Below are 17,910 nucleotides of genomic sequence, written 5' to 3'. Positions count from 1 at the left end.
GACATATTGCAACCACAAGAATGAATATCAATTCATCTTTATACAATACAGTTGTAACGATCTGAGGTCTGTTCATCAAACGAGCGAATTATTCTCGATACACAGCTGACCTTTCATTCTTAAGATTCTTAAAATTCCATGCCAGATGTCAATTTATATTTGTGCGTCCTTAAAGAGTCATATTGCAGTTTATTCCACGTATAAATCCCATATAACGCTTCCATTAAAGCTATTAATTAAACCTTTCGCGCTAATATAAAACGGGACATTTTCACCAACCTGTGTCTCGGCTGTTACGACTTCGCACCTATATCGACTGTATATAAACTTCTAGGTTAATATCCCCAAACTTTTACGCAACGTAAAACATTCTGTTTATTATGGGAAAAGGTTGTAACAAGTAATAAAATACTCTAAGTAGAAAAGTTCGCCAGTTATCAAAACTGATAACGGGATATTTAAATATCCAACTTCGCTTATTTTGGATGTTTTAGAGATTCATCTATCTTCTTTTACTTGAATGAGTTTTACATGCTTAATTAAAGATCTCAAGGCTTTAGGTATACAAATCAAACGGGAACAAAAACAAGGTTGTACTTGGCTAAATTAGTTTCAATTTATCCTGAAACCCGAATCCCGTAAATATACAGTTTGACCCGCCGCAGACATCGGGCCAATCAGTCAATAGTTCTCAATTGATTGCGTTGCGAGACATAATGCCGTAACTACCTAATGATTCAGCTTCATTTGTGAGCACAGTCAATGTTATGTAGGCCACAAGTCCTTTTATTCAATTGAAAAATCATGTCGAGACATAATAATCTCTTATCAGCGTTACAAATCAAGCATTGATATTAAACATGTGTGTACGAATTTAAATAAAAATATCACACTATGTATTAAACTTATATTAATTAAAAAAACTTCCTCTGTGGGACGTTAGTTACGTTTACATCTTAACCTCTATACGAGCACGGGGTGCGCCTTTGGCCATATCCTGGTGAAATATGTATTTACACGAAGCGAATCCCATCTAACCTCCGCAGCATTTGCGGGGAAACCTATTACATAACTGATCATGGTTTTATTTATAAAATCATTTCAAAGAAATTGTATGAAAATATCAGAATTAGAAGGAAAATAATATGCCAAATTGTAGGGCAAGTATTTGTCAAAACAATGTTTACATTTCTGTGTAACTACAGGGTTTTTCGTTGGTAGAGTGTGTCAGAATGAGTCAGAATGAAGTCATGTCGTATTTTGAATTGTGAACATTTACGTTGTTTTAATTGCTCTATCGTATTTTGTGTTTATTTAATTTTAATTAATGTAATATAGGTATTTTTAATACTCTCTTTAGGAAAATTGTCTTTAGGAAAATCTGGTATTTGGTTTATTTTTAAATATTAAATTGGATTGTCTTATATTTTCATTTGAATATAGGACATTAATAAGTCCCAGGTCAAATGAAGTATCTTCTTTAGTTCAAAGTAATTGAAAATACGTTATAGAATTTAGTATCTTCTAAAATACACCCATGATATATTAGGTTTTTTTTTAGTCTTTGCAATTGACTTTACCATTATACTTAAGTTTATCATAAACGATATTGATTTTAGGATGATTACAATAAACATACCAATTAATAAGTTAGTGCCTTAAATTCAATAGCTTGTCTGAGCTGGTATTTTGCAGATTTAATGTTTTTTTATTTATTTTAAGATTTCTTACGTTTCCCCTTTGTAATAAATATAGAGGCGGTAGCGGCACCGGCAGGCGATAACGTTTAATGTAATATCTTCAATTCATTGACATTGTTATTGAATATTTTCTCTTTTATAACATCATCAAATGAAATATAAACCGGTTACATGACAGACGTACACTTCGTTGGTTTGCAGATGACGAGATTAGAAAATGCTAGTGGGAACATTACTTGTACCACGTATGACACAGTTTTCTGTTCAATGGCTTTCTTTATCGCCGCATTTATCTCTTGACTTGCATACATTGATATATTATGTCAGTACACTGATATATTGATATCTGAATTATATTATGTAATGTTTATAAGGCCAAAGAACTGATAATATTGCATTCACATTAGGTCAAATTTACATTCATAAATCTATCAATGGTTTAGTACCTAATGAAAAATGTTTTGTGTTTGTAGTAAGTTTATATAATCAATTTGGGATTTATAAATGTAATTAATTGCACATATGATATGAAAAAAATGGCCATAACATTACGATTTAAAACAAATAAAACTAAATAATATATAGTAATTCGATGTGTCTAAATTTGTTTATCCCGGTAATCTAAAAGACCCAATAAAGAGGCCAGCTGCTCGACAAATATGTAAACAGTAGCTTAAAGACAGTAACATTGTTACGACCATAAAATTAATCGTGGATTGTTGAAAAAGGTCTTCAATCTTCTTTATCACGTAACCTGTAGCTGCATCTATAAAATTTATGTGAACGGTCCTACTAAATGTGCTTGTATTGTTTTTTATTGGTCATCCTTAGCCGGAATTTGAACATCTTCGCCGTAGACAAAGGGTCTTAATTATTCGTTTTCCTTGCGTAGGTCGAAATTATGATTATGATGAGTTTCTTCTGACAACTTGTTTATTATATGATCTGTATATGGTGCAGCCTTGAGTTCCTTCGTTACGAATAAGGCGACTAATTAAATGTTTGAATTTTCCAGCGTTATTTCTAGTCTGGTGTGGGTGCCGACGTGCGCAGTATAATCGCCATGATTTATTGTATTGTTTTTATGCTGAAGCATAACATCGTTACTAACTTTGTAAAAACGTAATCATTATTCCTTTGAAACTATGTCATGTATGCAAGCGAAAGTTGAAGCTTATTTTAAGTTTACGATATCTACATATATAAGGCCATTGTATGTTCACTTGTTCGATTTACCTAATGATCATTCCGTGATTCACGATGTGTTGACTTAAAGTAATAAATCAATGTTACATCAATATTAAGAATTTTGAAACACATCTATATTATGTTCATTCATTCTCTCTGTATGCTTTGTAATAGATACATTTTGTATACCTACTATAAGATTATGATCATTTAGAAAGTCTGATAGACAGAGCGCTTGAACGCCTGGTTCGTTTATCTACAATGTATCCGCGTATGTATGCAGACAGCCGCCGAGAAATGACAATGGCATATTTGCAATAAAGTCAGTATTTTACTGCGCTATGCGGTGGAACAATACACGAGATATTCTTGCTTACGAGCAATAACTGAGCGTGCTAAACACATTGACCGCGCACGGGCTACCCCTTTCACTTGTATTCGCATTCAACGGATCGAGTGGAACGCAAGTGTGCCTTTCTCCATGTTCTCGTCTCGTTCTAACGCGCTGCGATGGTGGTGCAACGCAGGTGGTGGGCCGGCGCACGCTGCCGTGACAACAGTGCCGTAGTTCCATCGACAACATCCGCACGGCGCCGACCACGCTGCGATCGGATGCTCTAACGCGATCCAACATGAAGTCTAAACCGGCACACTATATCGACGCGCCGCCGTTTAGGCCTTGGCCTCCGCTATCGCGACAGGTGCAACCCAATTTTTACTTTCGGCCACCAGATCCCATGGATATGAGGAACTTCAAAACGTCATCCTCTAAGGGATCCACTTATTCGGATTTTTCGGCAATGAGTGCTTACAGTAACAAGTCAAGGGACTATTATTTCTTATCTCCGAGCTATCGTTCTGCGGGTGCTCCTACTCCGAGTCATGCTGAAATGTATCATAGTAGAGAAAGACTCCGGCAGTTGAGACATCCTAACCCGGCTCCACCCGTAGCCTGTCCGTGCAGTCGTTCACGGTCTCTGGAGGATGTCCGCACTGAAGTGGTTACTGAATGGGAAGATGATGACGAGAATGGCAATAGAATCGTCGCTCCTGCAACCAAATTTAACAGAACTTCGTATAAAAGCAACGCGTCATTCCAAAAACAAGGATATATGACTCGCCATTCAATGGAAAATCTAGTCGACAGACCCCCACAAGTACTTCCACCTAAAAGAATCTCGGCCTTTCAGGTAATTGAATCAACTTTCTACAACGAGAATTTATGCTATCAGCTGCACTTTAATTTTTTACAGACTTAGTAGATGTTAAGGGCGTTTTCTTTTTGTTTAAGAGTTATATTTATGCGTACTTTCTACATTTTTTTAATGATTATCAGTTTAATGTTAAGCGAAGCGAATAATTTTATTTTGAACGCTGCAGCGATGATATTAATTCGATGTCATATGTTGGGTGCTACAATATCGCAGCAAATTATACAAAAAGATGTCGGTGAGGTATATTGTGTATGGGAACGAAGCGCGGGTTTGCGTCGGAGCACGTTCAGCTCCGGTGAACCGCAACGTACCGTCCTGGCGCGTAACGGATGTTCAATACTAGTTTTTATTCATATTCACATACACCACAGTAATTTCATTCCTCACCATTTTTATCTGACGCTTTATTTTTATTTAGCGAATTAGGTTTTTAGGTAATTCGGGCAGTTTTAGTTTCATTACCGACAATCTGTTGCAATGCGAATGTGAATCCCATTGTGGAGAATTTTATTAAGTATTGTTGCATCAAAGTCTTATTTTGGAACATAGTTTTATTTATGTAACGGCAATAATAATGTAACAATAGTGTAATAAGATTCTCTAAACGTCCCTTTAATAATGTCACTTTGGAAGGGATTTAGTAGCAGTTATAAAACTTGTGTCATTTGCCGAACTTGGGTCGTTTGAGATGTGTTTCTTCTTAGCTCTCACATATATTTTCCTGTTTGGTGGAATGTTCTCATAATTTTTACTTATTGTTTAGTCTACCGCAAGTGATGACTGTTCGTTGTTTTTGGCGAAGTTTCTTGTATTGTACGAGGTCCTTTGTTCAGGTTCCAGATCATTAAAGTATCAAGATTCTTCTTTTAATTCGGTCTTATGATTGTGTTTTATTCTATTCACATTTGCATTGCATGTTTCATATAGATTGTTGTACGTTTTCCAGTTGGTTGACGAACGAACGAAATAGTTTACGACCTATATGGTTTCTGTGTATTTTAAAAAGTGTAAGGAACATTAAAATATCAACTTACCTGTTCTATAATTAAGTTACTGAAAAATCGTTTATGAAATGATCCAACAAGTATGTTTGGTAAAACGTGGTATACTTTATAACATTGGTTGGTGTGCGATAGCGGTACCGATTAAAATGGTTTTTTTTTATACATTTATGATATCTTCTATCGCTTATTAATAAGAGCCGATATCTTCAGGTTTTCAATATTATTTAAATTTCTAATATTTATGAGTTTCTTATTAGGAATGTTACGGCTTCTATTAATCATAGTTGCGCAATTGTGGCAAAAAGTTATTTATGCTTTTTTCAATATCCATCTTCAAATACACATTCAAAGTATTCTAATATCATGAATTCTAAATTGAAAATGAATAGATTTATGGCCGCGGTTTCACTCCCTTAAGTTGTTGTGCTAAAATGTCTTGTTACTAAATATCTTTACCAAAAAAATGGTAGCTATAGTTATTTCTTTTAGCTAATTTGTTACAAGCACAAAACGAAATGAAGAAAAGTTATAATATGTGTATGGATGAAATAAGGTTTAAAACATAAATCGATATCACATTTACATTTCCTGGATTTAATTATTGCGATTTAGTATTCAATTCGACTATTGCACGTCACCACTTTTCGAAAGTATCGTATCAATATATTAGTTATTCTATACTTATTTTTGTTTTGAAACATAAATTTTAATTCAATATTCTATGTAACCAATGTAAGATCGTCTATTTTTGGCTAGTTATTATATAACGACGTTTATTACGAGTAATACTACATGTATTGGTGCTTAGATGATTGATGGAATAGTGCTAATTTTAACACTTTAGATGATTGAGATTGTATTGTGTTGTCTTCAAAGCACATTTAAAGAGATGTTCTGAGACACCCAAATAGAAAAATGTATTATGTATTATTATTTTTGATTTAATGCATTTTTGTTGACTATAAGTATTAGGTTTAAATAATTAAATAGGTTACACTTAAATAATATTGATATGTTTAATTAATACGTATGATTTAGATTAGTAATTACATCTATAAAAAAATCATATTCTTCACCTGCAACATGTTGCATAATTTCGATACATATCAATTTTCTAATAATAGTAGCAACCACAAGGCCAGTGAGCAAGTCATACGATATGAAAGGAAAAATACTTCAACACAATAAGTTGATTTATTAAATCGCATAACATTAGTCATATTCGCTAATAGAGGTAGATGACGGCAGCAAAACATGCATAAAAAACTTGTGAAATGTGACAAGACATGTTTTGGTAGACATTCGTTCATTCATTCATAATTACGTCTATATTCCTTGTGGAGTAGACAGAGCTTGAAAAACTGACAGGCCACGTTCAGCTGTGACAGGAGCCCATCGCCTATAAGAAGAATCCCAAGTTTAAAAGCCTATTCCTTAGTCGCCTTTTACGACATCCAGGAGAAATGGAGTGGTCCTTTTCTATTTTATATAGGTGCCGAGAACCGAAGACACTGGAATAAGCGGAGGTAAACAAACGGTACATACAATATAAGAAAAAAAAACCCGTAAAGTACACTTTCTATTACAACTTGCGAGATCCAAACACTCGTCGCACTACAACGAAATGAAAATCACGCCAGTTACCTGATTTCGAACGTTTCCAACAATATCTCTACGATGTTGATGCTTCATCGTGATACTTTACGGCAATGTGATATTTACTACTTTTATCTTTAAGTTCTAATTCCAACGGCAGTGTTATTAATTCGTGATTAATAATTGTCTTACTCTTTGACAAATTGTTGGACTATTCATTCAGATGATTACGCCCGCGGTTTCACATGCACATTTCCAAAGTTATATCACTATGTTTACATTCCAAATCGACAAGAATTTTGAACCATAAAAATGGTCTTTATGTCAGGAGTATGCGATAGATAGCACTAAAGAGCGCCCGCGGCTTTGCACTCGAAAAATCTTTAACTTCAGTTTTCGCGGCAAGTTTGTCTGTCACTAACGGAAGAGTTTTAAAGATAACCCTTAAACTATCAGTCTTCAAAGTATCTTACCTATTTGTTGGGAAACTTAGAAACGTTATTAATGTTGTTGCTAAGAATTCCATTCCATAGGCGAATATTCAGAAACAGCGAGTTAAGCTACAGTTTAGACCCGTTGAATATTTTATACCCAAACTTTGCCGATGCATTATTCCCACGGTGGTTTCTTTGATGGATCGTTACAAACGAATACCAAATAAAATCGTGTTTAGTTTTGATGAAATCATCATCAGAAAACTTGGTGATTTCGTTCCCATAATTATGAATCCGATTCTTGGTATATAAATGATAGGTATTTAAAATTATAATTGTCGTAGGTATATAGTTGTATTCATGTTTGGTCTTCTAGCTTTTACTGCAGCTTCGCGTCGCGCCCGCGAATTTATGCGTGATCCACAAAAGAATAGTTTTTTTTTAAATTCCACGGTACCTATGGTTTTTACTAGGATGAAAAGTATCCTTTATTTTTTTCCAGACACTTAATTATTATATTGGTATTGGGATGCAAAAATCTATATTTGGTTGGTTAGCATCTTGTCGTCACTGAGAAACATTCAGCAATTTAATACCATAGGTTTCATACGAATTTTAATTGCATTGTTTGCCCTCGTGAACAATTTAAAGATATGGTGCGTAATGCTTCATTCAAGTTTCAAAAAAAAAATCAAAATATGTATTGAATAGTATTAAGTATATTTATGATAATAAAGTAAGTAAGATGATATAACATTGATTACATTCTCTTATATATTTGAAGGTAATTAAAATTAATGAAGTGATTTATATGTAAGTTAGCCCAAAGAAAAAGAGTCTTATAAAATATTTTCAAATTTATTTTAACGATAAGGTCAAAGAACTGCAACTGCGCCGCACTTTTTGTAGATGGCGTTAAAATCGTCGCTTTTCATTGATGGCGCTAATTTCACAAAGCGGCCATTGGCGGCAAAGCCCAAAGTATAAATTATGTTGATTATAATTATAAAACTCTTTGATGTTCTATTATAATAAACTTATATTTTAACTATAATTTTAACACTAATGTTTAATTTTAAATATAGAAGAATAAAATTCCACATGCTTCGTTGCAGTTATTCTCTTAATTCACATCGTCTCGTTTAATAAAGATTAAGTTAACAATGGTTTAGTTATCTACCCCTTATTCTCCATGCACGATTTGTTAACTTGCATAACACAATAATCTGATTTGTTCGCACGCTTTCGAGAAACTGATGATTCGTTCTATTAGGAATGGCTAGTTTTTGTCATCGGTCCATCTCTGATGTCACTATGACTTCGACAACGGTTTTTGTAACACCTTTTATGTAAACTTCGAATTTTAAGTATGCGATCAAATATACCAAACATTGGTTGTCTTTGCTCTGCTGGCTTGTGGGTGTTAATAGGTTTCAAGTAGCCTTAAATAATGATTGCTCATCAGACTCATCTTGGAGTTAAAGAAGAAATTTTCTACAATTTCGTGTTGGTTTAAAAGGGGTCATGTGTAAATATTGATATTTTTATACTTTTCTACTTGTTTGTACAATGTAGGTTCTTACATACGTACTTTTACACTGAATTAAAAATAGTAACTAATACATATTTTGATAATAATTTTATATCTGTGACCTAAGATTTACAATTTACAAGCATTGCCTATGGTAATTGTTTACAAACGGATGTAACGAAAAACATAAACAAATGTATAATTTATCACTTCTTAGCACTGATGCAAGTATATTGCAAAAAAATACACCAATAATTTTAGGTTTTATGAACGTTTATGTCAGTGAAATCGATACTACCGGAATGGCATAATGACAGAGAACTTTGCATGATACAACACTATAATCGATAATACTAAATTACATAACTATAAACTGTGACATCAAGGTTTTTTATTTGATACGTTCAAATTGAATAACAGCTTGGTAACGTTTTGACTTTAATATGACACGCTACGCTGTGAAAAATTTGCCCTTTTAGAAAGTTTCAAAGTATTTTATTATTGCCTGACACACACTGTAAAATCTTTAGTATTTCGAATTTGTGCAATATTTTGATATAATTTGTACTAGTTCAGACAATAAATTGTGTTTTTTGTAATGATAAAACTGAAATATAATATCGCTTATAAATGCAAAAAGTTGTCAGTTCTCATCAAAAGTATTCGCTGAAGAATGATTTACGTAATGTCAACCGCAGTTACGAAAAATTATATTTATAAAAATACTACGGCCTTGTTCGCTGCTCTTGAATTGGGAGCTGACCTTCCGCACGTCTTGACATAAATATGAATTTCGCTGCAAAATTAATGCCTTCACGCCCCTTCATCATGATTAACGATACTTCTTACAAAAGATATGTAAACTCAACATGTTATTTTGTGACTCATATATCAAAATGCAAAATGATGAGAAATCAAAGGCCTAGCAACTGCCCACGTGCACTGCTTGCACCTATCATTACATAAAGGTACAATAATGGCATAAAACGTACATGATTACGTACAGAGCTATTTCACAAAGAATCGATATTGTTATCGTCAAGAAATTTTCCTTTTATGTACATGATAGATTATCCGGGCTTTGCTACCAGCTCGTTATCTAAAACATGTGGAAGATCAAACAAAAACATCTCGTGCTTGAGCCGTGACTCATGATCCGAGACACAAAACCTGCGTTGTCTGATGCAACAAAGATTTATCTCAGCATGCAAGCCAGATTGTATAGGGATTATGTTGTTTTGATATTCTTATTGTACACGTGAAGTTAATAAGCGATTAACTTTTGGCATACTTTGCCGAAACATTTTTGACTGGTGTGCAATGGCTGAATTTATCGACACACGATAAAAATGTACACATTGATAGTCGTTTTCAAAACATTTTCGTTGATTTTTTTCTTATAACAACAATCATCTCACGAACTGTATTTTTTATTGTTAAATAAGGTACCTACTTCTCGACAGTAAGCGATAGCTAAAAATAGCTTAATCAAAAAGAATAAAGTGCAAGAATTCAATCTGTCACAACTATTTACATATAAGTAGTGACCCAACTATTTGATTCATTATCACAATTTTCCTACAGGCACAAAGCAGAAACGGCGTTCACCAGGGTGTTCCACTATCAGCTCCGACTGGTATCGGCGCTGAAGTGAACGGCTCCAGGCCCACCTTCAAACCAGTGACGGTCCTGGAAGATCTTCAGGCGGTCCGCTGCGCAGAATTCCATCCAAACGGGAAACTGTATGCAGTCGGCTCCAATACAAAGACGCTGAGGATATGCACCTATCCAAAAATCGAAGATGTCAAGTAAGTACTTGATATAAAGGATAATTATAATAATATAGATACGAGTAAAACACTTAATTGAACTATGAGAAAAATAGGTATTGCAAACATTACAACCCAAAAGAGACAGAGATAGTACAAAGGCGGAATTATCGCTAACGCAGTATTTTTCATTCAACCCTTTCGTGGAAGGTACCATTATATTATCGTAAAGATGATTTTCAGTTCAATTAAATTTATTTTTAATATTATCACAGCTGCTTCCCTCTGGGATAGCCATTAATTAAATTAATCTAAAATATTCGTGACTATATTTTTGTCAAATTTTTTTTATTGAATATTAAAAGTGAACAGAAAAGATCTAGGTTGAAATAAGCATAATGTTGTTTTAATAGCACAATGTTATTTTTAAAATATGATATGTGATAAACATATGATCAGTCCGTTTTACAAAATGAAATTGGGAGATACTGAATGTATACTCGAGCCATGATGTATGACATCTACGGTTATGGAAACCGATTGGTCCCAAAAGTAATTAAAGTCAATATTCTCGATTATGTTTGTTATCGTATCCTATCTCAAAATTTTCAATATCCTAAGGGTCGCAGAATCATCCATCTTAACCCTACCGTCGACGCTAAGTTATCCCTTCAATTGTTTTATTTATTGTTTCGAAGGTTTTCGGCCACTACGTCATAATCCATCCAAGCCAGTGGCATTGTGATAGGGGCGGGATCGGTTCTCAGATATTTGCCTCGTCATATGTCGAATTTTATGTCAATGGCGGTTCAGTAAGAAAAACTAACAATGCTGTTAATTTCAAAAAACACCTAATTCGGTTTGACAATTTGATTGATCGTTCAAAGGCGAGTAAAGATTATTTTAAAAAGTGCTCAGTACCTATTCGTAATTATGAAATCATTTGCATCTCTTGCTGAATACAATATTGTAGTAAACAAACAACTTATTCATTGCGTTCACGACTATCGTGAGAGATAAAGAAACTCGGATTCTCGGAAGTTGAAGCGGGACGGAATAATGTGACACTTTCCTTGTCTTCGTAAATTATAAAGTTGCGGATCGTGCGCTCGCCGACCCTGCTTTCTTCACGCCCCGGCACGACCTTTTCGTCTTGCGAATATAAATTCCTCTGAGATTCGGTGAAATATAGCTGAAACAATCCTATGAAGTAAATCTATTTTTTTTTTGTAAAATAGTAACAAATTGTATTGATATTAAATTAAACTTGTTTGGTAAAAACAATTAGAATTTAATTTTAGAGACCAACTCTGAAAATCGTGCAATAACTCAATTACTTCATGATTATAATGGAACAATTAAAATACATTGTCATTTTGATTACCAAAATAAGTTAAAAAAAAAACATTAATACAATGAAGTTTTTACTTGAATGATTGAAGGTTGTTAAGTGAACTATTGCAGACCGCTTACAAAATGATTTAATGTATTAAATGGCCGTGTATTAATATGATTGATTGGTTCGAGTCGATAGTTGTATCAACTAGTTGTTATTCATGTCTCGAATATGCTATTTAAGGTTACGTACACACTTCCATCATGACTAACCAAGATATAAGAGCAATGACCCGTAGGAAAGTCGCTTGAGAGCATTTTTCGCTGTTTCTAAATTGGCCTTTACGATTTTTTGGAATATCTTTTGAAACGTGTGAATTCATCTATTTATAAAGATTCTCTTAGATATATAGGGAAATGTTTGGTGAAGAGACACGAAGTTCATTGCAACCCTTTTCATAAACCTAAACAAAATCATAATAGTTAGATAGTTTATTTTAAAGCGAATCTACTGACGCATACATACATCTGACATTAGAAGGACAAAAATACTTGTGACCTTATTAGAGCTACTGATGGATGTATTATACGGTAGTTGGTGTCCTTTGTAAAGCCGCCCGCGTGGAAGAACATTGATGGGGTCTAACTCGCCTCCTGGGAAACGGGTGGGCAATTCGTAACGCGTTTTAGTTGAACCCCCCTATCCCGCGCTTGTTTCGTTAAGGCTGCGTAGAAGGGTGATTATACATCCCATGCGGGAGTGGCAGTAAATTTTGTATATCCGGAGGATTTTACAATTTTGATAAACGCTAAATAGAAGAGCTAGCAAGAAGAGAAAGGAATCATGTATACGGATGAAGCGAAAGAACAGAATTATGACAACGCAACTATTTGCGCTAAATTTCAAAGACTATGCTTTAGAGTTGATGGAAACCAAACGACGCATGTGAAAGTAAAGTTATGTCTAAACAAACTTGGTGAACGAAAAAAGTCGATGAACGAGTAAAGGTTTATGAGAAGAAGACTGATATAATCTCAATTTCATCGAAAAGTTATCCATCTGAATTAGATTCAGTATTTTCGAGACTGGTTGGCTTAGTCTACCTTGTAAGTATTTTCGACGTGATATATATATATGTCAATCTACAAAGAACAATAATCTCTAAAAAGATGAATTTCGTTAAAAAGATATTTAGATACCGCGCAACAGGTAGAATAAAAGTATTCCATCTTTTAGGTATTAGCGGCTCGTAATATAGAAACGCTTCCGACCGTTGAAACTTGGCAAAGGGGACTGATGTTACATCTTTTTTCCGCTGACTTAAATTATTTTAACGAATCACTCCTGAAATAAAGACACATCTTAATGTGAAAGTGGCCAGTAAAAACTTTGTCTCACCAGTCATATGTATGGCTAATGGCCAGTTACGAAATAACACTTGGATTACGTCGAATCTATGTATGTAAGTACGTATTACAAAACTAAAATTGTAGGTACATTAAATAAAATGAGATGGCATTAATGATAATGTATGCGATATTTCGCACTCTATCGCCGCTATATGGTGAAAATTTAATGAATATATGTACGCGTGTTTACTACACGCGTAATACAAAACACGTAGACTAAAAATAAAAATTCATGTTCTTTTTTTTTTTAATAGGACATGCATAATTATTAGACATTTAAAATTTTGTTGCAACGGAAATCTACATAAGGAACCTTTATGCCTATGTCAAATTTCCAGAGAGAGCGGTTTAGGCTACGCGTTGATATATCAATCAATTCTGTATCTTCTTTCATATATTCATACTAGTATGCCCGCGCTTTCTGTTTGTTTAAGACGAAAACACATTTACTAGAATAAAATAAGTAATCTTAACAATCTTGGATACATTTTCAAACAGATCAGCATCGTAAATCTTTGATTGTGGTTATTATATTAAAGTCGTCTTTAATTATCACATAAATTAACTACTTTCTTTGTTATCATACTGAGATTTCTCCTCTATTCTAGCGGTAAGTCCGTCTCAGTTTTACTATTCGCTGTTTCTTTGTATTTCTGAATGAAAGTTATAAGTATTAATAATAGTGTGACCATTTATTTACTTTTCTTTACAGAATTCAACAAACCTATTTAACTTAAATTCTCTAACCTAAAATTGTCATAAACTTGGCTAGCTTCTATTTATTATTGAACAATCAAAATCTATGACGATATATTATCGAACGTTTTGCACCTGTATTTGAGCCATTAGCTATTTGACAAATTGTTCTGTCTCAGTTCAGAGGCAGTTTATCATACAGACAGGTGTGCGTGGGTTTAACAAGAAAGTGGATCTGTCCTAACCGGCGTTTTTTTTTCTAATAAAGGCGGCTTGTGCGGTTTTCTTTCTATATTATTCTGAGTAGCTGAATGTGACTTTCAAAACCCCTTCCCGTTATATTACAAAGGACAAAAAAGTAAACTAGGAGTACCAATTTATCCTATTTTCCATTCATCGTTTATGTGCAATATTTGTAAGTGTTTGCGATTTATATACATCTCAAAAACATTTAATAAGTAATAGCTTTCCATTGTATAAGCAGATAATAAAGTTATAGATTAAACTTTTGTTATTTGTCCTAGTCTCTAAGTTTAGTCTTACAGCGCTAAAGTTAATCTTTTCGAGACATAGCTGCATAGTCTGTCTGCATACAGTGCATCAGACAGATACTAACTTCAATGGACATAACCACATCTGATGGTTGAACGTGTAATTTAATTAAAAACTTGAGTTTCTCCTAATCCTGGTTCTTACGCTCTACTATTCCAACTGCCCGTTTGCGTGTCAATTAACAAAGTTCATTAGACAATGTAGAGCCGTAGATGCAGGCCAAACTGTATATTACTACTTATATTTAACACTGTAGGAATTATTTTTTTATATATTTTTAATGTTTCTTCCCCTATTTGCGTATTCCTTCTTCTACTTCCTTCAGTTACATACTTATAACCTACGCCACTATGCTGAAAACTTTAAGGTCCGTTTTCGATATTTATTTCTAGTTTAACTATACCGGTCTACAGCTGTTTCAGTTTACATTCTATTGATGCGGACATTCTGTTTATTTTTTCTATTTCTCCTTTATAATTAAAAAAAATCCTTTACATTATTAAAAATCTTGGATTAAATTTCTAAGGTCGATATTTTAATAACTTTATATTAATTACCTTTATTTTTTACTGACATCATTTGCCCTAGGTGACTGTTACACAAAGCTTTTTATCATTTATAATATCTAAACCTCAATTCAATAGATACAATAAAAAAAAATATTGTTAACAGAGACAACAGTGCACCTACGGCGCCCACCGTGCTTCTAAAACGAACGAAGCACCACAAAGGAAGCATCTACTGTTTGGCTTGGAGCCCGGCGGGCGATCTCCTCGCGACGGGGTCGAACGACAAGACAGTGAAACTCATGAGGTTTAACAGTCACCAATGCAACCTTGAGGGACAGGAGGTAGGATATGAACACATTTTATACTAGAAACAGAAGGGTAAGCAAATAGTACGTAGGTATGTACTGCCTGGCTTGGAGTCCATTGGCCGATATCCTCGCGATGGGTACTTACGACAGTGAAGCTCATTAGCCTTAACTCCCACTAGTGTTACCTTGAAGGACAAGTAGGATATTGATCATATTATATATACTAAATTTACATAATCATCACGCCTTTTTATATTTAGGGTAAGCTGTTACTACATTTCCATTTCCACTTGCTATAATCTCTGCATATTTGCTAAAATATCTATTAAAGTTCTCACTGTTTGAATTACTAAAAGCTCTGAAACTGAATCTAAATGAGCGGTGACTCACCGCGATTAGACATTTATTATACCAATTAATTAATATAATTTCACGTTTTGAGATATCTAAACTTTTGAATGAGATACAAAGCCTCTCTGCGATGCGGCTTCGTAGTTATTTTGTTGAATGAAGTAGTAGTGTAGTTCATAATGAAGCAATCCATTACACACTACGTGAGTCGGCGTAGTTTGAAAGATATTTTATGTTCTGCTGACAAATTATATAATAATGAACCAGTGAACAAAAATGTTTCAAGAAATCTGAACGTCGTTACTAAAAACTTTAACTTGGAGCGCACTATTATTTAAATTAAGGTCTTTGCATCTGTCAAACTTTCATCTCACGAACGCCGTCGTTCTCGAAATGAAAGTATAATTATGTTCGTTGAACAGACAATTTTTCACTTAGGTACACAAAAATGAAATGAATAGAATAGAATAGAATAGAATAGATTTATTTTCAAAATTGGATACAAGGTATCACTTATTGACGTCACATAACTTAAATCTAATTATAACTACTACCGCTTCCAAAGCGCATGTGTAGAAGAAGCGGCGGAACAAACTACACTGCAGCATTTTCATAGGACGTCAATTTACAAATATAGATCTCTTAAATCTAAATCGTGGACGAATGCACATTGTCTACATTAAAAAACATGTATGAATGTAGAACTGATTATGTCAATACGAATATTTCGTCAAATAAAATAAATATAAAATAAAATATGTACATACTGTACAAATTATGTCAAGATCATGTCAAAAATACACAAGCATTTAAGAGGCCATTATGTCCAGCTCGGGCCACACATGTTTATCATTAATATAATCATCCGTGCTGTAATAGGCTTTCCTACAAAGCTCAACTTTAATATACTGTTTGAATTTTCTATCATTCATTTCAAGAACACTTTTTGGTAATTTATTATAAAATCTTATACAATTAATCAGAAAAGATTTCCCTACCTTAGCCAGCCGATGTGCTGGGATCGACAACTTGTAATTGTTCCGCAGTGATCTACTAGTACATTCACCTACTTTTTTGAAAGAGTCTAAGTTTTTCCTAACATGCATGATGTTATCGAATATGTATTGGGAGGGCAAAGTTAAAATATTTAGGTTTTTGAAAAAATCTCTAAGGGAATCTCTTTGTTTAAGACCGTAGATATATCGAATTGCCCTTTTTTGTAAAATAAAAATAGTTTGTATGTCTGCTGCTGATCCCCAAAGCAGTAGACCATATGACATTAAACTATGAAAATAACTAAAATATACTAGCTTAGCAGTTGCCACATCCGTCAAATGCCTAATACGACGAATAGCGTATGCTGCAGAACTAAGCCTTTTAGAAAGTTTTAAAATGTGAGCATGCCATTTCAAATTTGAATCTAATGTTATTCCTAAGAAAGTAGTACTATCAACAAAATCTAATCTTTTACTACTTATACTAATATCCACATTTGCCTGCCGCACATTGGGAAGTGTAAACTTAATGCATTGGGTCTTATTTGCATTTAACAGTAAGTTGTTGATTGTAAACCAGTTAGAGATGGCGGCTAAAGTGCTATTCACATCATCACAGATTTCGCTACGGCGGTTCATTTTAAAAATTAGTGACGTATCATCTGCAAACAACACGATGCCAGTCTGTTTCTCAATCATGCAAGGCAGGTCGTTGATATATATCAGAAAGAGAAAAGGTCCCAAAATGGAACCTTGCGGTACCCCAATTTTTACCGTCGCTCCTTTCGATTTTGTGTTATTTAAATCTACCGTCTGTAATCTATCACTAAGATATGATTTAATTAGTTCAACGGCAGCAGTATCGAACCCGTAATGAGCGAGCTTGAGCAGAAGAGTTCTATGATCTACGCAATCAAATGCTTTGGTCAGATCGCAAAACACTCCGATGGCATCCTGTGAGTCTTCCCATGCATTGAGAATATGAGTGACAAGAGCCACACCTGCATCTGTTGTACATTTCCCCTCAGTAAAGCCGTATTGCTGACTATGAAATAATTTATTAGACTTAAAGTAACGCTGCATTTGATTAAGCATGATTCTCTCGAACACCTTGCTCAAAATTGGTAAAATTGAGATTGGTCTATAATTACCAGGATCTGATTTTTCACCTTTCTTGAATAATGGAATTAGTTTACTATACTTCATTAAATTTGGAAATATCCCTTGGTCAACACAATTATTGAATATATAGGCTAAGTCCCCAGCTATAATATTTATAATATGACATATCACAACAGCCGACATACCCCAATAATCC

At 34.0% G+C, this 17,910-nt stretch overlaps 1 protein-coding gene across 2 annotated transcripts in view; it reads left to right on the top strand.

The window, feature by feature from the left end:
- The window catches only part of LOC106133975 (WD repeat-containing protein 47), a 58,651-nt gene that overhangs the window by 19,431 nt on the left and 21,310 nt on the right, over window positions 1-17,910 (top strand). For both annotated transcript variants that reach the window (XM_013333900.2, XM_013333901.2), the window contains 2 exons: window positions 10,252-10,475; window positions 15,102-15,279. In XM_013333900.2, coding sequence (XP_013189354.1) covers window positions 10,252-10,475; window positions 15,102-15,279 — 402 coding nt within the window. The remainder of the gene's footprint in view (window positions 1-10,251; window positions 10,476-15,101; window positions 15,280-17,910) is intronic.

This window comes from Amyelois transitella, chromosome Z (genome assembly GCF_032362555.1).
Source record: "Amyelois transitella isolate CPQ chromosome Z, ilAmyTran1.1, whole genome shotgun sequence".
Lineage (NCBI taxonomy): Eukaryota > Metazoa > Arthropoda > Insecta > Lepidoptera > Pyralidae > Amyelois > Amyelois transitella.
Note: the sequence above shows the minus strand (reverse complement) of the source record. Positions and strands in the feature narration are given on the sequence as shown.